Source organism: Dicentrarchus labrax, unplaced genomic scaffold (assembly GCF_905237075.1).
Source record: "Dicentrarchus labrax unplaced genomic scaffold, dlabrax2021, whole genome shotgun sequence".
In the NCBI taxonomy this organism is placed as follows: Eukaryota; Metazoa; Chordata; class Actinopteri; family Moronidae; genus Dicentrarchus; species Dicentrarchus labrax.
Window position 1 is genome coordinate 12,142,662 of NW_026136703.1, and position 27,871 is coordinate 12,170,532.

General features: G+C 44.2%; 1 protein-coding gene across 1 annotated transcript; it reads right to left on the reverse strand.

The window, feature by feature from the left end:
• Window positions 1-1,831: 1,831 nt before the first annotated feature.
• Window positions 1,832-27,268, reverse strand: tmem260 (transmembrane protein 260). The gene is made up of 16 exons (XM_051395698.1): window positions 26,672-27,268; window positions 23,638-23,669; window positions 21,923-22,074; window positions 13,232-13,409; window positions 12,991-13,104; window positions 12,582-12,761; window positions 12,408-12,448; window positions 10,180-10,266; window positions 8,964-9,072; window positions 8,368-8,540; window positions 6,969-7,140; window positions 6,077-6,216; window positions 5,285-5,461; window positions 4,087-4,140; window positions 3,732-3,816; window positions 1,832-3,563 (listed from the first exon to the last, which is right to left on the reverse strand). Exons 1-16 carry the CDS (start codon window positions 26,778-26,780, stop codon window positions 3,303-3,305), a joined length of 2,064 nt encoding a protein of 687 aa, XP_051251658.1. The 5' UTR covers window positions 26,781-27,268; the 3' UTR covers window positions 1,832-3,302.
• Window positions 27,269-27,871: the final 603 nt, after the last annotated feature.

Consider the following 27,871-nt stretch of genomic DNA (forward strand, 5'->3'; position numbering starts at 1 on the left):
GGCGGAAGCAGGTAAAGGACCCTCTCTGTGTCTGAATGCTTTGCCACAAACGCCTATTGAGATGAACTCTCATCTGTGCAACAACAATCACTTTCAATAAGCTCTATATCAGCAGCGATGCCAGCACTGGGTCCAGTGGCAGCACAATAGTCTGGCTGCGCCTACACAAAGACGTGAGCACCAAGACAATGGCAGAGTCCTTTAAATTCAGGAAAGACACTTACAAACAGTGAACACTTTGTCCATTTGGACACAATAGCAACCCAAATACAAACAGGGAACACAATGGAGAGCACTACAAACACCTGGACAAATAAACTCAGTAAAACTGCAAACAAACTGTACCTGACATACAAACAGTGGCTAACACACACTGAGAAGCACACACATCAAGAGTGATAGCAAACAAAAACCTGAGACATGTCAATCATGACATGATGTCAACACAGACTGACCATAATGGGCCTAATTCTACCCAATACACATTGATGAGTCCATAGGAAAATAATTTATTTAGGCAAAAATAACAATAGCTTTAATTATGTTAAGAGATTTTTAAAATTACGGTTCCACTGTGTTGAAAATCTACAGTCAACCAACTGACAAGAGCTGCCATTTCAGATAAACCTGCAACTTAGTACACTAGAATAACAACAATCCCAAGCTATAAATACGTGTGGAGTTTGGTAGCAGGCATTGGCAACCCCAACAAAGATGGGTGGCACCTCGTAAACATCCTTGAAACAGGTTTCTCATGCTTAGGAAAGGGATCTGCGGGCAAAGTTTTTCCAGAGTGTGAGATTCTGCAAAATCTGTGGCCAGCTCAGTATATCATGCCTCTCACACCCTCCATTCTCTTCCCAAACACCAACCAACACACCCCGGCCCTCCGCCTCCCTCCACTCCAAGCTTCCATCCAGCCAGAGAGAGGAGAGGAGAGGAGATAGGCCCAGTTGCTAAAGCTGTCTTTTCAGCCCCTGCTCCCGCTCAGTCTATCTGAGATACACAGCAAGCGGAGGTGTCGCTTTTCCGCTGGCATTTCGGACAGTATCTACTTATAGACGGGAGAAAAAGAGAAAAGAAAAACAGAAGGGGTATTATCAGGGAGGGATGAGAGCAGCAAAGGCATTTTGTCTTTTTATTCCCCTCCTAAGCCCTGGGCTTTGCTCCCAATCCGATTGGTCGATACGGCCAGGGATGTAAATGAAATGCAAAGAGGAATAAGGCTGGCTTCCCATCTCCAGTGTGTGCCCCCCTAAGTCCTCCGCCCCTCTTTCTCTGTCTTGCTCTCTGGGCTGTTTATGGTGTTGTGTTTCTGTCTCCCCATTCACAGACTTGCTGCTCTCCCTGTTTCCGTCTCACCCTCCTCACTCTGCCTCGTCCTCCTCCTCCCCCCTCGCTCCTCTCTCGCTGCATCCCTCCCCTCTCCCTGGCTGGGCTCACAGCTCTTATCTCCTCAGACGCCCCACATTCCAGCGTTGCCGTGGCTCCCTGCCTGCATCCCTGGTCACGGCGATTCCATGGGTTCCCACAATCCTCGGCAGCTTGCTGATTTAGGGTGGGCAACTGACTCTCAGAGACAGGGGAAAGGAGAGGAACAGAGGGGTTAGGGAAAGACAGGGTGAGAGGGGATGAGAGGGTGGGAGACAAGAGAGGGATGACAAAGGGGAGGACAGGAAGAAAGTAAAGTAAAAAATAACAAGAGGGCATGAGACAAGAGACGGCAAATGATTGCGATGTAAACACAAAAACAAAAAACAAATGGTTGAACCGGTATGATCAAAATTTGTAACTCAAAAGGTCTACTTTACTGAGGAAAAAGGGTCCAAAATGTGTTAAAATAAACAGAATCTTTATTGAAATATTTTAATCTGTAGAAAGCAGAGTGACAGTTTTCTGTTTTTTTTTATGAGAAACCAAACCATCTGTGCTATAGCAGGTCGAATCTCATCATCCAGCCAGCTGACAACCGCTAACCAGAACTGCGAACAGAGAGGGCAGATTACATTCTGAGAAAACCACATATTCACTTACTGTCCTTCGCTTTCTAGTGGTATCTCAAACAGCAGGCTCCTTTAGCAGTGTTTTATAAAGCTTATGGCAATACACTGGTTTGACCTCTGTGCGACAAATTTCACAGCATAAGGTTCATTAACATCAGCACCGGCATTTACCAAAAAAAACAAACAGCGTGTTACTGAGGTTTTGGACCCTGACAACACGAGACAAGTGACTCTGGTACGCTCACAGTGTTTGCGTGCTACATCGTCTCTCCAGCAACCCTCACAGGGCTGAAAAGTCCATTTTCCTGTGAGCTGGGAGGCTGATGGTCTTGCGTGTCCCTGGAGTTTGCATGACTTTGTGCTTCTCTCTCTTTCCAGTGTGCTGATCTGTTTGACTGTATTGACTATGTTTGTATGTGGTTCTGGGCAGGGAAAAGGCTTGGGTGGAGATTTAAGCATGTTCACACACACATGTCGACATGCAAACATAAATCAACACACATACACACGTTGTACACAGAAACGCACCTCTAAAAGGGTCCCTGGCATTGTGACATTTCACATTTCATTTAAATCCATGAGGGATTACAGCCCTCCTGTTAGGAAGGAAGAGAGGGGGGAAAAAAACACTCATCGAATCCATTAGTTTTAAACATTTAAAGGACCATCTAAGATAGACTGATGGAAGGATAGGGGGTGGGTGGGTAGTGCTGGTTATGCGGAGTGAGGACTGTGTGGCACAGCACAAGTCTGTCCTAGATTAAACAGCCACTCTAATCCCCCATTTCTGCCCCCAAATTGGTTTTCCCTCAATCTCGGCCTTGCCATCCTAATGTGAGAAAAAGAGAACTAGAGCAGTGGCTGAGGCAAAAATAATCAGCACGTTAAAAACTGTGAGAGCAGAAGAGGAGAGAAAAAAAAAAAGAACGAGATGTAACGATAAAGCAATCGAATGGGTGAGTTTAAGGGGAGCACGCACAGCTTGATTGGGGTCAGTCAGGGCTTCCTGGAGTCAAGCTCTGTCCCTGGTCAACATTCATCAAATGAAGCATGGCCGAGTAGTCGCTCTCTGTCCTTTGTGAGACCAATACTTCTGCATCAGCCCTCCATGCAAAGTCCACACCAAGTCCATTCAGCCAAAAACCTTAACTAAACACCACTACATCATTCTATCCTCCTGGAACACCACCTTTAAACCACAACAAGAAGCACATTCAGACTTCATCCTCTGTGCCTTTCACTTTGGGCTGGGCTTGAGGCGCACTCTTATAGTGCCAGCTCCATGTAGGTCTATCGTTGTTACGGGGCCTGCCTCCGGCTCTGGCGGAGCCTGTCTCTCTCTTTGCGCAGGTTAGTAATGGCAGAGCGTATGGCGGGCGCCTGGGGGTCCGTGGGTTCCTTCTTCAAGTAGAGACTAAAGTGCTGGGTGCAGCAGGTCAGTAGGCTGTCTGGACTGTGGCCCCGGTGACCCGAGCGGAGCAGCCTCTCACAGGCGAGTGCCAAGTTCTTGTCCCAGTTTGGAGGGTAGTCTGAGTGGGCCTCCACAATCTCCTTATACAGCTGCCCAGCAAACACGACCATATACACAGACACGCACAGAAAAGCAGATGTTAAAGCAAATAACAAAAAAGCCACTGAATATGTCATACTTTGCCTTGTGTGGAACTTAAATCTGCCCCATTATTGTATTGTACAGTATTGTTGTATGTTTGTTGAGGTCAGACTCACAGTGTAAGACAGCTCAAAGAGGCGAGCTTTCCCCTCTCCCTGCATCCCTTCTGCCAGGTCAAACAGAAAGAAAGCCGTCTTCATCCTGAAACAAAGCACGCAGGCTCAGGGCTAAGTGCTGGATGGATGAGCCATGCAGATCCACACTCACAGACGCACCACTCCAATGGAGTGATTTATGTAGATGCCGATACCAAATAGAATGTACATGTAGATGCTCTACCACACAAGACTGGTTTATGGAGATGTTCTAGCAGGCTGGTATGAATCGTGACGCAGCTTTTTATCTGCACACTAAAGTATACAACCTCTCCAAAGAGGATACTGGTGTGTTTTGTAAAAAGGTTTACTGTACCTGGCTTGCCACATCTCCTCATTAGCGACATGCTCCCAGGACGCAGGATGGAAACTGTTCACACGTGGAAGAAAAAAAAAAAAGATTTCTTTATCTAAACAGCTTCAGGCGCTGGCTTGTGCACAGTTCCACTAACTATAAATGATTATTTATGTGAATATATTGTTCCACTCAACGGTGCAGGTTTTGATACACTAAACTCAATGTTTTCTGCATAAACATTAAATGACTGAGCAACAATACCAGCTAGCACATTAGACATGGAGTAAAACCACATCTCCCTTTTTCACTTTGTTGACTGTAAACACTTGACCTCTTCTTCAAAAGAATATTTTAGCAGGGTTCCCGAGCTAATATTTGGCTTGTGGGCATCGACGGACACGCTTGTCGTGAGGGTGCGGGAAATAATGTCACAGTATTCAGCCGTGGATATCTGAGTGAATGAAGGGCTGCTGGCAACAGCAACAGAATATGCAGCTTTGACTAATTCCACTTTTGACACAGTTATTGACAAAATGCAATAAGAAACTCATTATTTTTCATCTTCAGTCTCATTTCAAATGGCTGAGGGCCTAATGTCTTGCTTTGGTTGAATTCACAAAGGGCTGGATCACAGCATGAAGAACAGAGGACAACCTCACTGAGGGAAGCTCTGTGGAGTCTGTGGAAGGAGGACTGAAGACCACAGAGAGATGAGGGGGCGAGGAGATGTTGCTGATGAAAGACGCGGTGAGGAGACATTAGCTGAGGTTTATTATCTTTCTGAGTGACTATTTCTAGTTTGATCTACAGATTATGTGTTGTTTTAAACAATGTAACAATTATTCTAGTAGGCTTCACAGAAATTACATCCTGCTAATTCAACCCCATAAACCTCACTTACTTGCTACTGGGCCAGTCTTTACAAACTAATACTGTGGAGATAAACGTTGTTCAAACCCGCAGAACTTTATTTTAAATTCTAGTAGAGCTCCCAGCGCTTCCAAAGATAACAAATAAGGTTGAACTATGGGGAAATGTGTGTAAAATGATGCACAAGACATATACATAGATACAGAGTATCTATATTATTATCAAACAGTGTGGAATAAGTTTTCAACCTTAAAGCTATTTAAGAGGAGGAAAAGAGGTAAACTGTATCTTTAGGGGTTAAACACAATCCAGACACATTAATGATTCTGTATTATCGTGTATGCACCTGTTGTGTGGCTCACTCCAGTTGTAAAGGTTGCGAGTTCGATGGGCCCACTCTTGAGGGTGAAAGTGCCTCTGAACTGGCACCAAGTAGTCACACACACCCATGGGCCAACGAGAGAAAGTACGCTCCCAGCTTGGGTCCCCATCAGGCAGCCCAATACAGGCAAACACGTCCCACCTGCGGCAAAACAATCAAAAAGAAGCTTGCTCACGTCCTCAATCATTACCAGCCCCTCTATCTCCTCCCAGGTAACAACATGAAGAGGCCGATGAAGAGACACACATTTCCTCACATCCCAACACCTTCTAGCTTCCCTCCAGCCTCGTGTTGCTCACCAAAGGCTCCGGCCCTGAGGGTTAATCCCACAGGTCAATGTTGCCCCACTGAGAGAGAGGCATGTTGGCCTGGCAAACACTGCCCCCTGGTGGGCTTGGTATTAACAGGTCTCCAGCCAGTTTCTGGGTTTCAATTCCTCTTGGAGTGAGTGTGGAGAGCAGGGAGCAGCAGTGAGCAGCAGTGAGCCCTCCGGATAAAGTTTAACCAAATCAAGTAGATTAGTCGACTTCTGTAGATCATCAAGCTCCTTTTATGGCCTCAACAGTTCTACAGGCTTATCTTCTCCCAGCACTCAGCGCTGTGTCGACCATCCCACTGATCTCTGCCTCATTAGATCACCCACTTGTTCATTTGGACTATTGTTGCCCTCCTGATTCACTCTGTCTCGATTTTCCAGTCTTCTATTTATCTGTTCAGACCATCCTTTTATTCTCTCTCTGCCCCCCTGTGACTCACTGTGTGTTGTGGGACAGAAACTGCTCCAGACTGAAGGTGTCTTTCTCCTCAGTGTTGATCGGGTCCCACCAGCGGCCAGGGAAGCGGACCCCTGGGTGATGCTGTGCCAGCTTGGCCACATACCATGTGTATGTCATCATCTACAAAGAAGAAGAAGAAACCACCAAGTCTGTTCAATTCTTTATATCCAGAGTGATTAGCGGTAAAATTGCCACTCATACAATTCACTTAGAGAAATGGATTTATTGACTATTTTGAGGTTATCAAAGGGTTGTCTTTCCTTACTTGAGAGTATAAATTTGGAGGCTCTTGTTTTTGACTACTTTATTTTAATTACATTGCTGTCTTAATGGCCTTAAAGATTGTGATGTTGAAAACATATAGAAACTTGTGATTATAATAATGACTACGTACCCAACTAAAAAAGCATGCAAAAGGCTTTTGGACAGGTCAGGCTATAGTTTATGTGTTTTTATATTAATTTCAGTCATTTATCACACAGTCAATGTACACTGCCATTTTACAAAAAATAAACAAACAAATCTTACTTAAAAATAAAGAAATCCTGAATTTTCTCTTTCTTACTTGACAACCTAAAGAAATATTGTCATAAATACAATTTCTCAGCTTATAACATCAAAGACAAAGAAAATAACATTTACGCCATATAATAATGAAAGTATGTTTTTCTAGTGGGCCACTAAGAGTTTTTTTTTTTATACCTCCGTTTGTAATACTGCTTGAACTTAACTGTTTCCAGAGGGAACTTTAACTTTTTTGGTTCTTAAATTAAACTGTTCTTAATAATACTAAATTCTTGCTTTTGATTTGTATCCAATATAAAAACTAAGACCCAACAAAGACAAGACAGTGGAGAAATCATTGCTCTGACCTCCTGGTCGACCAGCCGTACATCGGGCCGTACACCCTGGCAGTAGTATAAGTAGCGCAGGGAGTTTCCAGGCAGATCTCCTCTGGTCAGGATGATTGAGTCTGTTGGGACAGAGGCCAGAAGCTCTCTGCCGAACCTCTCGACCACACTGTTTCTGCTCTGATCACACTCCCTAGGGACAGCACATATACCATCATACTGCATAACATCATCAAAAAACAAGTTGTGTTTACTTGAATTTAATAAGGGCTTGAGTACATCCTTACCCCTGCTTAGGAGTGTGAGTAGAGCTGTGTGTGTGTGTGTGTTTGTGTGTGTGTGTGTGTGTGTGTGTGTGTGTGTGTGTGTGTGTGTGTGTGTGAGAGTGAGTCCCTGTTTGTAGGTACGCTTTCAAGGTGCTCTGAGGGTAAGTTGTCAGTGCCCCCACCACTTCCCCTCTGCAGAGCGCTCTGGCTGCCTATCTAATCGTGGGGAGACAGGTGTGATGGGTCTGACAGCACAGGCCATGCTCTCCCCTTGATCAAAGCCGCTCAGTGATGGCTGTCTGGCAATCCCCAGCACTACGCTGGTGTAATCTGCCTTCTCGGACAGCTAACATCTCAGACTGAGCTCTCTGAGTGGAATCTATGTGCTAACCGTGCCTCTCTTTAGCCCCTACCATGGGGTGAGCAGAGAAAAAACCTGACATGTGGAGTTCAGACCTGCGGTATGAAGCGCAGAGGAGAAACAAATCAGGTTGACTCAGGAAAAACTTATGCATGGGGATTTTAGAAGGAACTAGAATGAGAGGGGAGTTGTTAATTTACTTTAACTTTGCTAAACAGAAGTATTTAAAAGTAACTTAGGACACATTTGGAGCCGGTGTAGCTACTGCAAAATAAATACTGTAAAGTAAAAATGATTCCACAGATAAATGCACACAGATTGTACAGAATCTGACAGCTTTTTGAGATCAGGAAACCAAAAGAAACTTAAGATCAAGTGTTACTTAACACAAAAACACTATTAGCTTGGAATTACTAAAAGCCCGTAAAATTACAATACAATGCAGCTGCAATAATTATGGAAGACAAGACATTTAACTGCAACTCTCCAGCAGTGGACGTGGAACTCTGAGTATATGGGAAGTGTGTTTTTGGCTCCATGCTATGCGATGAAATACTCATCCAAGGGCAAAAAGGACTACGAGTCCTACACTGTTCACCCAAAATGCATTGTTAACACCAACAAAACTTTTAAAACTTAAAGTCAGCATTTTAATCATATAGCCATTGTTTGAAACACAATCTGCTGTTGTGGACCCAAAAAATGATAAGCACGTAACAATATTGCTCTAATATTTCCATGTTTTTATCACACCCAACAGGAAGTTGTTATTGTAACTTAGTGCAATGCTCACCTGTGATTGGTGCTCACCATATGTGCCAGAAGAGCCATGGTGAGGACCCAGCCTGTGGTCTTCCATAACCCCCCACGGCCCAGCCTCCTCTCCAGCTCACTGTGTGTCCGGCTCAAGCCGAGGCCTGCCAGCACACACACTGCAGCATCACTCTGGAGCCAGAAACGCTCAACCTGCAGGGAGTGAGCGTACCCGTGTACACAGACAAACACACACACACACACACACACACACACACACACACACACACACACACACACACACACACACACACACACACACACACACACACACACACACACACACACACACACACACACACACACACACACACACACACACACACACACACACACGTGTCACCGTTTCCTGTAGTTTTTTGGGGGGATTCTCAGTCCAGTCCTAGATTTACTCATAAACCCATTCCAGGATCAGCACTAATATACACTGCTGTTTCAATGCTTTTATTTCAGGGTGTGTGTACTGCTTATACAAATTTCTCATATGTTTACATGTTTATGTCTTTTTAGATCACTGCAGGTAAATGAAAACAATAACAGGTTGGCTTCAAAGTCAGCTGTAAGCTCATAGCTTACCACTCCAAGCAGTAGGGGTTTGCTGATGTCCAGGTTGGCTCTCCAAGCAAAAAAAAGTGAGTAGACGACCAGCATGGCAGTCAACAGCCAGGAAACTGAGCGACATGTCCTAGGATAGCAAAGGCCACTAGTTATTCACACTTATTTTCATTATCTTCATCAATATTGTTCTATTTACTCCCGGACTGGCATTTCCCTATATCTAATCTAATGTATTATTTTGTCTGTTTACCCTGTAAAAATATACTTGTTTTGAAGACGTCCATAAAAATATTAATGCAGGGATGGAGATCACAAGCCCGGGAGCAAATGCACACGCCAGCCAGCTAAGAGGTGCATGATTGATTTTCTAATGCAGACTGAGTCATAATGAGCTGCTGCCAACTGCTGAATCACAAACTCATTACAGTACAGCTGTAAAATGTACTTATACACTAAAAAGAAAACATGTTACCCTTATGGCAATAATCATCATCTGAACCTGAAGAGACACTTTCAAGCCAGAGAAAATGACTTTTGGTTTTCCTGCCAACACATTGATCTGATGGGTTCCACTGACTGGCTACTACAGTAACACCTACTGACAAGTTTATGTTTTTGTTTGGGTTTTTCTTCACATTATGCACAATGGGTAAAAAACAAATGCTGATGTTTTAGTCATAATACTTTGTTTGCTTTATTTAAATAATAGCCACCACAAATTGTATCCCTTTGGCATTCTATTAAATGACCTTGCTCTTTTTCATCTGTGTGTGCATACAGCCAAGTTTATCAAAGTGAACCTCAGGAGAAGGGGGAAGCAGGGGGTAGTCGGTGCCCTACAGAGCCCCCAGGCTTCACTTGGCTTTATCAGCTCCACCCCACAGATCCCAGAAAAGGCACTGCTGTAATGAATTGCTGGATCCCACCGCCACACTGCTACATGCAGATACATACAAGCAGTGATTTACTTGTACACACAAACAAAGCAAATTTTGGATTTGAAAATCCAAAATACACATCAGCCTCTCTTGATTTGAATGTGGAGCGTCGCGACAGCTTGACAGTTAGGTGTCTCAGTGTTTTTTTGTATTCTTTTTTTCGAAGATCAGCATTTTGTCAGCGGTTTTGTTCCTTGTCTTTTACTCCAGGGGGATTAGGTTTTTGGTTGAAGTGGCTGCTGAGATGTGTGTGACAGAGTTTGGTGTTTTGTATGCCGCCGCTTCGCTCATCCTACCTGTCCCATGTGGAGAGGAAGAGGCCGGTTCCTGCCAGCACCAGAACGGGAAGCGAAAGGTCTGCAAGGCAGTGGTCCATCTGAGCCCTGCACACACACACACAAACACACATGTAACACATATGATGGACACCAAAGACAAGCTCAATTACCCTCCCTGCTACTGAACTCAAGGACAGCAATTATTAAATGCCCTCCATCCCCTATCAAAACAAACTCCTTGGACTGTGCACTCCTCCTTTCAATTGGACTGACAGATACGAATGACTGTGTCATCCACCCCCCCGCTGCCCCATCCTCTCCTCACAGCGCCTGTCAGTCACAGAGCGCTTGCTCAGAGCAGAGAGATAGTTTCCTGCCTCTTCCTTAATACCCATCTCTATTTGACAGCTTATTGAGTCTCTATATCTCCCAATGTACACTATGTGCGATGGTGCTCACGAGCGTGTGTTTGCGGGTGTGTGTGTGTGTCAGCTTCTCCAGTGGGTTTACGTCTCCAGTGCGACATGCCTGTCATGTTCGCCTCTCTTCCCCATCTTGAAGGTGTGCTTGTCCATCAAACAGCAGGGGTGATGGGAAGGGGTGGGTGCATGGCAGAGGGGGGGCTGGTAGAGGGGGGTCTTAAGACGCACATGCACCCCCCATCCCGTCAGCTGTAGAAAGATACCACGAGTGGGATGACTGCGGTGGTGGTGGTGGCAGGGAGAAAAGGAGGGAATCGAGTGTGTGTGGGGGGGGGGGTGCTGGAGTGGAAAAATACAATTTCTCCAGCTCTATTGCAGTGTCTGTCATCACAGCTTGTCACGCTTAAACACCAGAGCTGAGTGATCATTTCAAACTGCTGGAGAAACAGAACACAGCGATTTGGCCCTCTAAGCAGGTTCAGTTCTGCTTTGATGGGAGAGAGTGGAATGGGAAGAACAAAAGCTGCTGGGGAGAAGAGAGACGGAGAGAGAGATGGGCTGTAGAAATGACTCTGGGCTCTCAGAACAGATTGGAGAGTCTGTGCTTAAACCTGTGTAAAACACCAGAGCCAGAGCAAGAAGTGGCCGGGTCCTCCATCTCTAGAATATAGTGTACCCTCATTTTGCCTTAGATCAAAGCTTTTCTCTATTGTTGCTTTCCTACTCCATCTTAGATTCTACTGTCTACTTATACACATAGATTCTAAGAAGAAACAGCACACCAAGGTTATATGGACGCGGAGTAAACGGGACAGTATACTCCGTCAGAACTGCTCGTCAGATGGTCCAAAAAGTTTCATAAACATCCTCCACCCACACATTCCCGATGTCTGACCATTTTGGAGGACGTCCGGCTCTGGAAGACTATGACGGGCATTATGTTTTGACATTTCTCTAGACTAAATGATTAATTCACAAATTACTAAAACAAATAGTCACTGAAATAAAATGTGGCGTTTGCAGACGATATGCCACCAAAGATGTCAACATGTCACTTAATTTTAAAGAGCTGTGATTAACCAGTACATACTGTGGATATGTATGAACTCGGTACATACAGTAAACCAGTTCAATTCAATTCAGTTCAGTTCAAGTATTTAAATCAGGGGTCTCAAACTGCCGGCCCGGGGGCTATTTTGCAGCCCTCCTTCTCCCTCCCTCCAGCCTGTGTCATGTCAAAAATATAATATAATTTGGGCGCCCAGTTGGCTCGCCTGGTAGAGCTGGCGACCATGTACCGAGTCCTTGCTGCAGCTGCCCAGGGTTCGAATGTGACCTGTGGCCCTTTGCTGCATGTCATCCCCTCTCTACCCCCCTTTCCTGTCTATCTTCAGCTGTCGCTATCAATTAAAGGCAATAAAAGACCAAAAAAAATAGAATAGAATATAATATTATTTGTTCTGCAAGATTATTATTATTTTTAATATTTTTTCTAGTTTTTTCATTTAAACTACCCCTCCATATGCAATCAAAATAAAAACACAATTCTATTTTTTTTTATTATTATTTCATTTGGTGCAAAACAATGACCAAGGTCAAAGGCTTAAGCATGAGTTTAGCAATGTAAATATTTTCAGAAACACTGCACTTTGCTGTAGTATTTGAATTTAAGTGGCCCTCCTTTTAGATGACAATACCAGCAGTGGCCCAAGCAAATTGAGTTTGAGACCTCTCATTTAAATAATAGTTGTGTTCAGTATTTCAAATGTGTGAACAATTAAGTCAAAAAAGGAATACAAAAAGCTGAAAACTTTGAAAACCTACTTTAGCATTGTCTTCAGGTTTACAGCGCTCTCCGACTTTGCCTGCAAACATTACAATACAATGGATCGATATAAAAGGTTAAAATGTCAAAAGAGAACATATACTGACTATTGGTACATGATAAAAAACATCTAGAGTAATGCGTTTTATTATAGAGGAGCAAGCAACATGTACCAGACTGAAGGTGCCATATTCAGCCCTCAGCAGGTGGGTCAGCAGGCCCGACAGGGTGGTCTGATCCCCCCAGCTCCAGCGGGCGGTGTTGAGGTAGGAAGAGATGGGCAGGTAGATGTACGGCAGAAAGCCAGCGAGGAAACACACTCCCAGAGACACAAAGCGACGCAAAGACAGTTCCTGACAAGAACATTTAGAAAAGAGATGTTCTGATTTTTTTTGCTCCCAGTTAGGATAAACCATTTCCATTTATATAGTGTTTCTTTACTTTCTGTGGTACTATGGGATCTATAATTGTTGACTGCCCACATCTGTACATACAGCAATTTTCTTGCCTGTCTTGAGCTTTCTTAAACACACATTTAGAATCTCTTCTGTGAACTTTTATAAATAAGACCCCAGAACTTACCCTGTGACAGTGAAGTCGGTGAAGGACCCAGGGAATGATGACCACTACATACAGCACCAGGGTGTGCTGGTTACAGAGCCCCAAGCCACAGAACAGCGCTCCCCAATGTGCAATCTGATAAGGTCAAGCAGTGTGGCACTGTGAGTTCAATTTGAAGCTATCTTAAAAAGGTATCTAATGAGTGATCAGGGGAAAGACACAGGTCCCCTTATGTGGGTGGGAGTGTGCCTCACTGAGTTACCTTCCCCCTCTGGGTGGCGTTTTCAGCACAGTGGAAGCTGGCAGTCAAGAAGAAGAGCAGACCAACAAAAAGGTTGTTGAGGGTGAAGACCTCCGCCACCATGGACCACTGCCAGCTCAGCCTGGACACAGCGAACAGCCCCCCAGCTAGTACTGCTCCAGGACCAGGACCTGCCAACCTGACAGTGAGGGAGGAGAGGCCTTCATTTTACTTTGATGACATTTCCTTTTTCACTAAGTGGTTGCTGGAATCATCAAAAAAACCTCTTATAAATATTCAAATATCAATCTTAGCCCTACTTTATGTTCGTAGTCAGTTTTAAAGGCAACAGAACTTCATGTTGTTTTTATTGTAATTTGACCTAAGTTACATTGCACTGACACAAAAAAAAGGCAAAACAACAAAGTCAGCAGCTTCACACAAAATTAAAAAATTGCTGTCAAAGAAGCCACCACTTTCCCCAAACTAATTTAGGGACCCATTATAATCTTCCTTCAACCCAAGTTTGCTTCTCGGACAAGACCTTGAAAAACATTCAGTGAATTGGGCCATTCACATATCATGAGAACTCCTTCCCAAGCAGCCGGTTGATCTCGAGCAGACTGGCATAGAAACCACCGTGGTAGAGATAGCACTTTATCCTCAGCTTCTTAAATATAATGTGTGCACAAAAGTTTCCCCTTCCTCCTCTCCTGTACTGTCTCCATCTCCTTTGCGGTAATTGAAGCAAACTTGGGATAATCTGTCATACGCTAAGACCCACCACTTACTAAAATGAGAGACAGAGGGGGAGAGAGAGAGGCGACAAATGATTGGGAGAGATGGGAAAGAAAAGAAAAATAGTGCAGAGAAGTGTGCGTTAAAGGGGTGAGACAGTGTGCGGGATAAAGGATGAAATAAAGAAAAAGGAAGAAAAAAGTTCAAGAAGAGAGAGGGGAAAAAAGAGAAAGGAAAAAAAAAAACGCAGCCCAGTCCCCGGCATGCTGGCTCTGAAATATGAGCAGGCTCGACAATTAGGGAAGTCAGGCAGTATGGCCCTTTCCACCATTGTGTGGAGTGGCTTAGAGTCCTCATCAGCCTATCAGCTAACTGACAGGCAGAGAGCTGCTCTATTCAGCACCGCAGATACAAGCTGCAGGCCAAACGGCTGCCAGGTCCCTTATGACCCCACAATCCCTTGCCGGTGACAGCTTCAAGCTCCATAGCAAATTAGGCGCTCTCACATTACAATCGCAGAAGACAGATTCCATTAACGGTATCTGAAATTGAGTAGAGAGCAGGCCCGTTATCAGACCTGACTCATAAGCACCGCCATTAATCACAAGGCATGATACCATTTATACATTTCCAGCTCTCTGCCTGCCGCTGTGATAGTCAGCCACAAAAGGCCTGATGAGACTTAGGCTAGGGGAACAATGGAGCTTTCTGAGGAAAGCGCGGTAAATCAGGAAAAAAAGGAGAGGGAGAGCGAGAGGATGGTAGGGAAAAAAAACTCTTGCTTGCTGACTACTTCCCCTTTTTTTCTTGGGTTTTCTCTTTCCTTCTCTACACTATTTTTCCTCTGTGTTCACTGTAAGGCGAGCTTGATGAATGAGTATGTATATGTGTGTGCGTGCACTTAAAAGTGTGGGGGGGGGGGCTGTGTTGGTGGGGCGTCTAGGAGTGGGTCTTAATAAGAGATAGCAGCGTCTTTCTTGCTGCACCGCTCCAGGAATTAGTTGTAACTTGAAGGAAGGATGAAGAACGGTGGGGTGGGGGGCAGATGGGGACTTTTGTTGAGGTGCAGAGACCCCCCGCACCCATAATTTTACCTCCCTGCATGACAATTAACCCATAGCTTATACACCAAGCAGGGGGGCTGCTTTTGGGGTATAACTGGGTGCAGAACAGTCGTGGGGGTCCGCGGACGAGGTTATTACACCAAGTACGTTCCTGCCTCTGAAGCCTCGTCTGATAGACACACGCGCAAACATGGGCACACACACACATTCTTGTTCTTCAACTTCTTTATTCTCCCCGAGTGCCTGACAAATCTCTCTGTTAGAGCTTGTCAGTCCGTAAGAGCCCAGTGATGTGTGTACACTGTAGGCTGTAAATGACCTGTCTGTCTGCGCGGGACCACCTGGGTCCCAGTCAGCCTTCTCAGCCTCTCCACAGCTCATTCACCAGGCTGGCTGCTCCCAGGGCGCAGAGATAAAGCAGGACACATTCTGACACCAGTGTGGCCGTGTTCCCTGTTATCACAACTCAATGCGGTGCAGGATGCCGCTGCTGTGCTGAAATGCTGTGGCTCAGTGACAATGGCCTGGCTGAGACGTGGCAGGAGAATAACACAGCTGACAACGAGACTATTCCACCCTGAACTGATCCACCCTGCCAAAATGTCTGTGTCATCACTTGGGTAATTAACTGAATGACAAATATATGCATATGGCCTGGAATGAAGCACAAACTTGGAAATGGGTAGAAAAGAAAATTACAAATAATTCATGAAAATTGTACAAATAAAGAATGAAAATGATGAAATAGGAAAAATTAGAAAATAATGCAAAACACTTCTGAACACATTTTCAAATGGAAAGATCAAAGGTAAATAAAAAAACAATTAAATGACAATGGCAATGTCCCCTTCAAGGACACAACAAAAGCTCAGTAAAATCACTTTGAAGTGTCAAAATGGGACCTGCCTCATTTACCCCCTCAGTATTTGCCAGAGACGTGCCAGCATCAGTCGTCTGTGCTAAATAACGGCATACAAAAAGCCTACACCAGCACTCTGAACTGAATGAGGCTTCACAATGGAGCTGGCCAAGGGAGCCACTGTCACACACCACCCCGGGGAACAAACAATACCACAGCTGTGCCATCGCGGATCAGCAATGCACTGTTCTCTAACCGAGTGGTGGTTTGGGGAAGCAGCGCTGGAAAAGAATCACACATTCCTGAAGAGGGTAGAGAGCCCAAGAGAGGAGGTGGCCTGCTCGGGCTGAGGCTGAGGTTTCCAGCTGGCCCTTCCTGAGACCCCAGGGCTCTCCTCTGGCCAGGACACTAGGGTACTTAGTAGCTATTATATGACAGTGGTAAGTGTCTGATGCACTGGTTTGAAATTTCAAAGCCAAACAGCAATTGACATATACAAATTTAAGCTTTTAAATGATGAACATAACGTATATGTGTCAGGAAGTCAAATACTCTTCTGTATGGTGTTTTAAAGGCACTTCAATTTATGGATTAGGGCTGAGCAATATTTCAGTTAAATTGTGTTATTACAATATGATCATATCGTGTTATCATTTTAGAAAATGTAGTTGTTTTAATAAACGACACTCCTCCAATTTTACACATCAAGCTTACTTTACCTATCAGAGTACTATTAGCCTGTGAAAAGAGATGCATAATGTATTTTGTTTGTGTTTCGTTTATGAAGAAAAAAATGTTTTTTTAAAGATTATTTACGTGGACTTTTATTGCCTTTATTTAAAAGTAGCAGCTGTAGAGAGACAAGAACAGGACAGGCCGAATAGGGCTGCAGGTTGGAATCGAACCCGGGCAGCATCGGTGAGGACTCATCAGGTGAGCTACCAGGCAACCCGAGATCATCATTATTTTGTCTTGCAATTGGAAACTGAAGCTGGAAAGACATGTAGGGTTAAACAAAAGATGATGTTGAGTTGCATTATGGGAAATGTTGGATCCAGTGTTTTGGTGTCTTGACCTATATTGGACTCTATATATCACAATATCTCAGCCTCTGCTGCTTTGATTTTGACTGTTCTTTTTTTTATGAATCTCTTGTAAGTCCCCGAACTTTATGGAAGTGAAAAACTAATTCCCCGGAGTGCCCCTTTAAATTAATAATTACAAGCAAATTGTAATTAAAGACTTACAAAATGACATTATAATGTTTTTTATAAAAGGTTATTTAAGAGCATAACAGTGCTACATATTTAATTGCACTTGCATTTTATATGTATTTTGCATGAATTATATACTATTGTGCCATCGTTTGCCTATATCATAATATTGATTTCAACAGTCCTTTTTATAGATAAATTATCATTATATCTTGATATATGATATTATGAACTTATTAAGTTGTTCTATCTGAGTGAAATACCCTATGAATGATTGCAGTTCTTTCATATCTTTTTAATTTTTAAAAAGTATCTGGAGTGAAATTAAAACCAATAATAATCACCAAAATATCACATCAATTGTCAATTATCACATTAAGTAATTTTGAGGTAAAAACAAATGTATCCTTTCAGATTTGCCCAGCCCTGATCCTTTTTTCGAACCGACTTTCAAAACAGTATATTTAAATATGGGATGCCGCAACCTAATTTTCAGCCAGTCACCAAACCAGGCACTTCCCTGTCTTTCCTTCCTCATCCGTTGTGCGAAGAGGAGGCTGTCTGCTCGCACAGACAGGAGGGTAAATAAGGGTCCCGGCTCTGCCGCTCAGAAACCCCTCCTCTAGGAGAGCGCTCCAGTGCTCCAAGTGCGTGTAAAATTAATCACCACAATTCTGCTCAAACAATGCAGCCACTGACATGACAATTTCTCCCAGAATGCCATCTTAATCTCCACCCAACACACAAAAATTACAGGAAGAGGGGGGAAAAAAAACAATTTACAAAAATCCTGTGTTTATGCAATTCACTGAATGCCATTTTTATTGCCGCTTTTTCCAACAAAGTCATTAGGCACACACCAGTGATACATAAATGTTGCTGTATAGATTCCATTAACTAATTCTGGGTGAATTGTAATTGCCGAGTCTGATCCGTCTCCGTGCCTGGTGCCTTATTAAGACCGCCTGTGGTGGGTGAGGAATGTAATATTGACGTCCGAGGCAGACACAATCTCGGGCCCACGGGCGAAAGGAATATTAAACTGGTACTGTATTCTGCTGTCTATCTAGCCCTCCTCCCTCCTCCTCTCTATCCCCATCCCATAGCCAGTAATGAGGAAATAACATCTTCATTAGACATCTGTTTAACTGTATTAGAGGATGAGTCCTGAGGGAACCATTGGTCATGCTGAGGATGGGGGGGAGTAAAAGAGGTCTGTTGGACTACAATATGACGGATGAGATACTGCAGAAATGGAACAAAAGGTCCAGAGATTGGGGCCTTTTAAATAGACAAACCTAAAATTGTCTTCTGCATTTTCTGAAGAAAACCGGTATGGCTGGATTCTCTATTGCCAGTTGGGATGAAGATTTTATCCAACTATAGCAGATGTGAGAGGGAGGGGTAGCCTTGCCACCTGCCGGGAGAGGTGAGAACATTATCCAACAAAACAACTCTATTCAGCTGTTTCCAAGACACTACAACTCACACTCAAGATGCTACGCAAATGGCTGCAAAACAACAATACCCACACACATTGCTCCTGACATGACCCCAACAAGATACACGCAACCCCACCCCTGTGGAAAAACAACCCACCTGAGTGAGGAGGGAAAGCGCCATCAGGACCATATGGTGGAGGTCCTTATAAGGAGCTGGGGATGCAGCACAAGGCAGGGGATGGCACCACGCCCACCCTCCGGTCCACTGAGGTATCAGCTGTGCCACATGGGCCAGTTCTTGGCGGGGGAGCCTCTCGCAGGTGTGCATTTTGTTTCTAGGGCCGCCAGGGAAAGGGTAGGCCAAATACGTTTGGTGTGCTTCAACAATCCCGTTACGTAATCATGTGATCAAACAAAAAGTGCTGATGACTGAGTGTTGGGAGGTTGTTTTTCTACTCTGATGGCTGTCAGCGCACTAACGTGTCTGCTCCTGGTCGCTCAGGATAAGCTCGGAAACGGAGAGATATTCCTCCCAGGTAGCAGAGATTCAGAGCAGCTTTAGCAGATAAACTGTGAAACGAGAGAGCACAGAATACCGAGCTGTCTGGATTATCCCGCTATGAAGGGTGCATTCCTCTAGAGACTCATGGCTAAGGCCTTTAGCATTCCATGGGCCAAACATTTCTTTCTGTGAACCTCCGAGTGCAATCGATCGTAATTATCATTACGTCCAGCATCCTCAAAGGCTTGTCAGGCCATGGTGTGAAAACATAAAAAGACATGCAATTTGGCCATCAAACCATATGATCAAGCCAAGAGAAGTGTAATTGACAAATCAAAGGGAGGCTAAGTGTTACATTTAAACTTATGCAAGAGAGAGAAGTGGCTTCCAAGCCTATCAACTTACATTCCCCCACATTAAACACAGCAATCTGGCCGACTAATTTAAATTGATACATCAAAGGCTCGCCATGTTGGGTATACTCCAGATGAATTTCAAGGTCTTACAATTTACTATTTGAGAGAAACTGCCTTCAAGTACCCATATTAACTCCAATATATTTTGCCATGTGAAAATAATCACACAAAGCGATGATTTGTTTGGGGGGGGGGGAAACTTGTCAGCTGATACAAACCTAAAAATAAGAAGCGGTAAAAAAAGTTTATAAGGGGAAAGGGCCAAGAAAAGAAACAAAAGACATTTCAGAACTTAATTATGTTGGGGAAAAGACACAGCAAACTAGTGTCACGGCAAGGACAGAGCAGGTATGAACGGGTGTCAACTGGTAAGTTTTGGCATTTCATCTGAAGGAAAGGCCTGGCCAGAGGATCCCCGCAGGGATGTGGCATGACATCTATGCCAATCTTCTTGGTATGGTCAAAGCACCCAATGCCCTCCATGCCAGAACAGAGAGGGAGGTCCTGACCATCCAGAAACCCTCTCCCCGCCTTTCACCCTCCTCATCTTTTGCCCTCTCCAGTAACCCCTCACCAGGCAGAGTTTGCCAACTGATCCATAGCCACAAGCTCATCCCAAACTGGGCCCTGAGCAGATAATGACTAAAACCTTTTATGCTTATTTTTCAAATTGAAAGCGTAGATTATACGTTCATACTTAAGAGCTTATCTGGTGTGACTATGTGCTCTGGCTGAAGTCCTCACCACCCATCATCCCCTTTTTGGGGCGGTGGGTGGGGTTGGAGGTCCTCATAATGACTTTTAACTTGACCATAATCCAAAATTGGATCTAAATCCCCAGAGATTACAAACAGGGCTACAGTTAACATGCCCACTGTGAGCCAAATATCACCCAGACTGCATGGATATTTTTTGGCCCCAAAATAACTGTCTCTAAATGTCTGGCCAAGAGCTGAGTCTAATTGTCCAATTGACTGGTAACTCATCGAATGCAGTGAGACTAGGGGGACAGTAGGGATACAAATTCAGAAAGCCTCAGAGAAGCACAATGTTCTTTCTATCTATTTTTGTCCTCTCTTTATTCCCTTCCTCTCCCTTGCCCTGTCCGGTCCAAGGCAGAGTGGCTGAAACTGGCAGATTTTGATTCACCTCTGAGAAGCAGAAAGGCGGGGCAGGGTCTAAGGCTGATGCAGTCTGGGCTTAGGGCCAGTCCCCTGGGGAGCACTTCCTCCCCAGCCTGTGCCCTACTGCAGCAGGGATGACCCTGTACCCTGACCTACTCCAGACCACCTGCCACCTAGCACGCACTGGCCAAGCACAGGAAGTAGACTCGTTACTGAGCATCTGGGAACACACACAACTTCCTTTTCACCTGCTTTCCCCCCACAATTACTGGGTCCTCAAAACCTGCCAAGGTGTACAGCAAGAAGAAATTACATCATATTCAACAATTCTCATCCTGAAAGAGTAAATTAGAAGTATATGACATGCTTGGAAATGCCCCAGTATGCATAAACAGTTACAAAAAGGAAAAATGTTGACACTAAGCTGCCACCAACAATGCAATGTGGAAAATTACTAAGATCAGCAAATGGGTGATGTAAGGTAGTGCGGCCAACCATGGGAGATAATCACACACAAAAAGGAAAGGGGTAAAATACTCCTTACATGACAGGGTCGGCAGCAGGCGAAACTGCAGGGTGGTAGATGGCAATGCATAGACCATAAACTGTGCTCACGACTGAGCGAAAGGAGAGATGGTTGAAGAGAGGGGAGAGGGAGGAGCGCAGTTAGTGATCCTCTCCCTCTCAGACCCAGGAGGCAAGAAGGGGGAGATAAGAAATCGTGCCATGTCAGGATTGGGAGCATGCTGGGCAGTGGGAGGGCAGGAGAACAGGGAAGTCAAGGTGGGGGTTGGAGGGCGCGATAATTGTGATATACATACACACGCACACTCACAACGGGTGGCTGATGGGTAAACAGGCAGGGCAGGGTGGTGGAAGGGAGGAGGGCGGCTGGGCTCAGCTCCTGAATACTGAACAGGGGATAAGGGACGACACTGCCAGTCTGTCAGGACCCAAAAATACCATTCTCTGTTCCAGATAGCATGAAGAGGCAAAAAGTCAGTAGGGGAATGTTGAAGACGCCCTCCACTCAAAAAATGCCAAAAACTGTTATTGTTACTCTCCTCGTGTTTGACTTTTGCTATACAGATTAATGGATGTGTAGAGTTTGTCACTAAAAGGCGGTTGTCAGCTTCCTCTGCTTTCCTGTAATCTGAGTTTACACATACAAGCACAAATGTGTGACATCACATCTTGTGTAGATGCCAATTATGAGAGAGAACTAAAAAACCCCTGTGTAGGCATTATTTTTACTTATACACATTCTTTAAAATCAAAGCACAGTAAACACAGAACAGAGGAAAAACACAAACACACCGACAAATGACATAATAAACTATTTAATGTGCCTACCTGCAAACAGAAATGCAGAGGGCACCACAGGCTGCAGCCCCCAGCAGACTACTCATAAGGTTGATGCTGTGGGCTGCAGAGAGCGAGGGCAGAAGACACATAGCCAGGCGAGCTAGTAGGGTGAAGAGAGGGTATCCTGGAGGATGGGCCACCTAAGAACAAAATGACAAAGTATGAAATCCAAATCCAGAGATGCAATGAGAGATAAAGTCACAGCTTCAAGAAAACAGCACTTGAGCAAGTTAATGCTTCAGTGCTTGAGTGAACAGCAGGCTAGGATGGTGAGAGTGCAGATGTTGTACTAGAGATAAACATAAGAATACAAAGCTAGAATGAGAATATAGGAGGTAACAAATAAGGAAGAGTGGAGCAGATGGTGTTAAGGAGCAGTAGGATGTGTTATTTTTACTAGCCCCTTCTGACGGAGTGTCAAATCTAGTGGCTCTGCCCTCAGTAGATGCCAGTAGTGGTCTGCTGTAGAGCTGCAGTAATGGAGGAGAGGCAGACACGCCCCGCCTGGCATGACCGCAAAATAACTCTGCTATGATACCAGAGCCCTCCTCTGCCTCTTTTCACTTCTTTTCCTCTGGCCTCTTCCCAAGGACAGTGCAGCTCCCTAGAGCCCATGGTAGAGCACGTGGTGCTCACCAGCCCCAGCCCCCAAACCACCTCCGAGCCGCAGTCATTCTCGCCTGGGGGATCTCGGCAATCACAGCAATTAGCCGCTAAGTCTCCTCCACCCAGATAAGGGCTCAGTCATTAAAAACAGACTCATTCTCTGGCGCTGATAACACAAGTCATGCAAGTAGGGAGAAGGGGCAGCTCTTCAATTGAACACAGAGCTGAAAGGTGAGAGTGTGACTATCTCACCGGTCACCTCAGACAGGTTTAAGGCACCTTGGTTACATTCAAACAGAGAAACAACTTCGCCAAAATCAGAGGGACAGGCTGGGTATAGAGCGTGTAGGTCAGGAGAAGTCAAGGAGCGAAAGAGAACAAGTAATGTGGAGAATAAGTAAAAGAAAAAAGATAGCAACTCAGCAGACAGCTTGGTGTTGGTGTCAGACCGGTAGGTAACTCCACCAAAATAAGCATCAGTTAAGAGCATGTGGCTGACAGGAGTGGACAGATGTGCAGCAAAAGCTGAGAGACAAAGGCCCGGGGAGCATGGGGAAGCAGAATTCTGGAGCTCTAGGGATCAGAAGGGGGGGCCAGCAGCCTGGGTCCCAGGGATGGCCTGCGAGGCCCTGGGGAGGCCTGAAAGGCAGACAGGCAGGCCACACGGACTGCAGCACTAACGGCAGGATTACTGGCATAGTGACACCGACACAGCCTCCCTAAAAGGATCACAGCGGCGTAATAAACTTTATTAAATAATAAAACTTATTATAACTGTTAACCCGATTTAGTTCATTCTTCGCGGCTTACACACACACAAAAAAAGAGGGGTGGATATAATAAGCCTTATACCGTACATAAGGCAAAGCCTACAAAAGCCATCGCCTTACCATTGACTTTAATTGGATTTGAAAAACGGGTTGCAAATTATAGCATTCTCTACTTGCAACTTAGTAAAATAAGTGTATAGAAAAGAAGGGGAAAAACCTGTGGACTGAAAGTAAATTAATCTGCTTTCTGCCCATGCTTAATTAAACTTCCTTAATGCTTATAAGAGTTAATGAGTGAATTGATTAAACAATACAGCTAATACTTACCCCCAGCTCACAAGCAGTGGTGATCAGCTCTCCTGTGGAAGAGAATAGGGGAGGAAATTAATGTAAACCCAATAATTATTATTAAGAGACAAGTCTGCTCCCAAAGTTTTCCCAAATCAAATACTTGCACTGGGGTTTTGCATTAATTTGCCAGGATCAAAACCTACAAATCTTCCCAGTGTGACATTTCCTAAGCGGCACGCTCATTCTCTTCATCTCTCGCTTCTCCCCTGATGCCTCCCTCCCTTCCTCCAGCACATACACACAGATATAAACACACGCACAAACCATTAGACTCCCTCTCCAATGCTCTGTCACACAAAGACACACATATGCTGATCTGAGAATAATGCTCCCAGTCCCATCCTCCCCATGCATCGGGGTCCTTTCCCTTCCTCTTTCTTCTGCCGCTCTACGTGCCTCTCTTCTGCTCCCACACTCCCAATGTCTCAGTGTCTCGTTGAGTCCGTTGGGCACAAACAGAAAGGCAACGTTGGTGACAGTCACAAAATGAGGTAAGCTGTAAAAATAAGAGCCGGTTGCACAATTTTTTGACAAGCTCTGTGTGAGGCACAGCACAAAGTGAAAAGAAAACCCCTAAAAGCTATTTGAGGAAGCTTTAATGTATCTGGGCACAAACCCATTTGTGCCAGAATACACCCAGAGCGTTTCAAATTATACTGATTTCTCACCCAATGTTTGCATCTCCCACTCATGAAAATTGAAATTTGGTTCAGATTAAATGACATTGATAAATGTTTAGGCTCAAGACAGCTCCCTCTACTGGTACTAGATGGGTAGTCATCTCCTTCGTTCCATAAAACAGTGGCCTTGATTCCTCTGTTTCTTCAACTGCATACAAGCTATGTGGGATAGATTCATATAGCCTTGGAAACAAATTATATTAAAAAGGTAAATTATTTTCAATGATTATAACCAGAAATTAAAAACAGCAACAGAGTATAGCTGGTTATTTTTCATCAATGCATCTGTTAAGTGTTTTTACATTTTCAAAATAAACATCTGAAGAGCAAGAACATGAGCCCCGATGCAGCACGATTATAGAACAGAAATGATGGCATTGGCTGCATCACGTATTTTGCAACCTTGCCGATACAGTGAATTATTATGCCTAAATTTCTGCCACACGAGGAGCCCTAACTCTTATCAGTCTAATGGACCATGAAGTCAGAACTTCTCCACCTGCACAGCTTAAATGTTTTCACAGCTCCATTTCACCTGGCATGAGCCGCCAGCTACCTGCCATCATTTTACATCACGCTTTCGCATCCCTCATCGGTTTCTCAATTTCACTCATTTTCTCTCAGTAGTGGTGGCACACTTACGTACCATTCAACACAGGAAAAACTCAAACTAATATTGAGCCAAAACATCCATCTCAGTGCCACAGAGATGCAGTTCTGCAGCCCCAATACTAAAAAGGGAAAATATTGACTCAACGGGGTAGCAGCATGGGTGCCAAGAGTCTTTGTGATAGTGGAGCATGGGCACCCACACCAGTCTTCCCATAATCCCCATCATTTCCACACTCCACATTCCTAGACAACAGCGTACCCGCGGGGCTGTGCTCAAGCCTCTCCAGGGCACATCACACCTAAAGAGATTAGGACACAGAGACGGAGACCTGGAGAATTCGGAAGGGTGTTCAGCTGGCACTATCAGAGCGGGCATCCTGCACCGTCCCTAAACACTGTGGAGAAGGGGCTGGCCATTTTTTCAAAGGCCCCGTTCGCTATACAGCAGCACAACCAGCCGGGCTACTCAGCGCTCCAATTGCCTGCTCTCTTCCTCGTCTCTGCTCACTTATATCTGGCCGAGCTTTTCATATGCTTTCATTTTGCAAAATGTGCATTCCCCTCCACAGCAGCTTGTATGCCAGAGCAGTGCAAACAAGCAGAGCCTTCATGCCCTCAAGTCCACATTTACAAGTTTGTAACCTAGCTATCACTTCCAAACACTGTAATTGTGCAAGGCAGTTCTTCATAAACTGCATTACAGGAATGTTGGAAAACACGCTGGTCTACCACATAGAAAGGTGCTGAGTGAAATACATTTTGAGTCCACTGTTAAGCCCCGTCACAGAAGAGTGTAAATTAAATGTATGCATACTCACATAACCTTCAATTCAAACAAACAACCACATATTATTTCATAAGTCAAGGGTTGTCAAAAATACTTTGTCATTACAAATGGTGTCTATATTACCCACCATGGTAGTGCGGTCAGTAATATTTTGAGGCTTCTGAAGAAAAAAAACTAAAGTTTAATGATTGTATGCTTTTGATAATTTCACTAATTTCAGGCACCTGTCCTTAAACAAAACATTTGTTATTCATAAACTCATCTTAATTCATTGGGGCCGATCTGTTTTTGATCCAGATTCAGAGAGTAATTTATAGATTTCAAATAAACCAGAAGATTTGAAGAAGAAGAAACGCTGAAAGCATTAACTACACACAAATAAAATGAAATGTACTCCAGGCAACTTCAAGAACCTTTCAAAACCCATTTATAGAATAGACTAAGTAAACTTAATTATCTTACCATGGCAGTTAAAACACAATAAAAAACAATAGAAATGTGTGCAAAACTTCATAGAACTTGATACAAGATATTCACCCAAAGGGCATTATCTCAACCACGTCTATACTACATATAAACATATTTATAATCAACTCTGCCTTCAACATTCAATCACTAGTGTAGGGTCGTCTGTTAAAACTGTGCTAGTGTGAACTGTGTATATAATTCAGGTAAATTTAAAGTCATTAATGATGAACATTTTGAAGATTTCTTGTGTATTTCACAACATGTTTTAATATATTAGTGTTTAGGTTATTTTCAAGCAAGACTGGTTTTTCCAGCTGCACCTGTACCTGCAGTACCACGGACAGCACCCGCTCAGCTGCTGCGGCTACACACACAGGGCGCCACGCGATTGGCTGCCTGGCAACACAACAAAGCCACATGACCGGAGCAGCATTAGCTAACTTAGATTGCTACTAGCACCAACCTGAGTCTCCACCGGGGACGGTCCTCTGGACACAGGGTACATACAGAGCGGTGACACAAGCGACCGTAGCGCCTGTCAGTATCCAGCTTGTCTTCTGCTCCGCAGACATTTTTCTTTCTGGATAAACACCGACAGTTTTCAAACTACTGCTACCGTTGGCTGACTAGCGAGCTAACTTAGCTAACGTTAGCAGCCATACATTCCGGGCGCTGAGGACTGTAAATAGAGCAGTTACCTAAAACCAGATGTTAGTCTGGAGCTGAAGTAAAGTTAATGTCATAGTAAAGACATAGCTTTGCGGTTTTATTTGTGCAGACCTGACTGTTAGCTGAATTGATACGTTTCTGTTCCCGGGAAGTTGCAGCCCGATTCTCGCCAACGAGTCAAACTCGCGATATTACCAGACGCGCCATTCCTAAAAGTTACAGCAGTCATCGAAGAAGTTGTGATTTGTATTGTAGCTGGATACTATAACGTTGTATAACAATGAACGTCCGTTGCGGGGTTGTAAGACGAGTGTTTTATCCTCGGACGTGTTGCCTGTGAACAGCTAGTTACAGTAGTTCCTGGTTCACAGACTGAGTGTGAAGAACTGAGACCTCTCAACGCTTCAGTTCACATGGCTGAATGAGGGAGGGTCTGCAACTCTACATGAGCACAACCACTGCTGTGTGTACGATCATATGAAAACAACTCACATAATAAATAAAGTTTATTTGTTCCATGTTTGTGTTTCTTTTTCTTTATTCCCATGCACTTGTTTGTGTTTCTTGAGTGTTTTAAATATAATATGGATGTGTGCATCTACAGAGAAATAGGTAATTATTAAGTATGAGTACTTTTTTTCAAACTGCTTATTCAAACTCAAAAATGCACTCTAGACCTAACTGGACCGTGTGGTGAAATTGCTATTATGTTATGTGTATACCTTGTGTATGTCCACATATAAAACTGTGTAAGTGGTTTGCAGTCTTTGACCATTGCACAATAGGTTTACTCAAGTTTACAGCCCACACTAACTCCACATTTGTCTCCAACTAAATGTGTGCTTCATTCTGTGCACTATTGTTCTGTTGTTGCAGAAACCTGTTTTCTCAGTGGACTGTGTCAGGTGAGTGATGCTCAATGCATCACAAGGGGTTCAATACAGAGGGCCAGCTTAAGAGTGTTGACATTCCAGGTAAACCCAAATTCAAACAT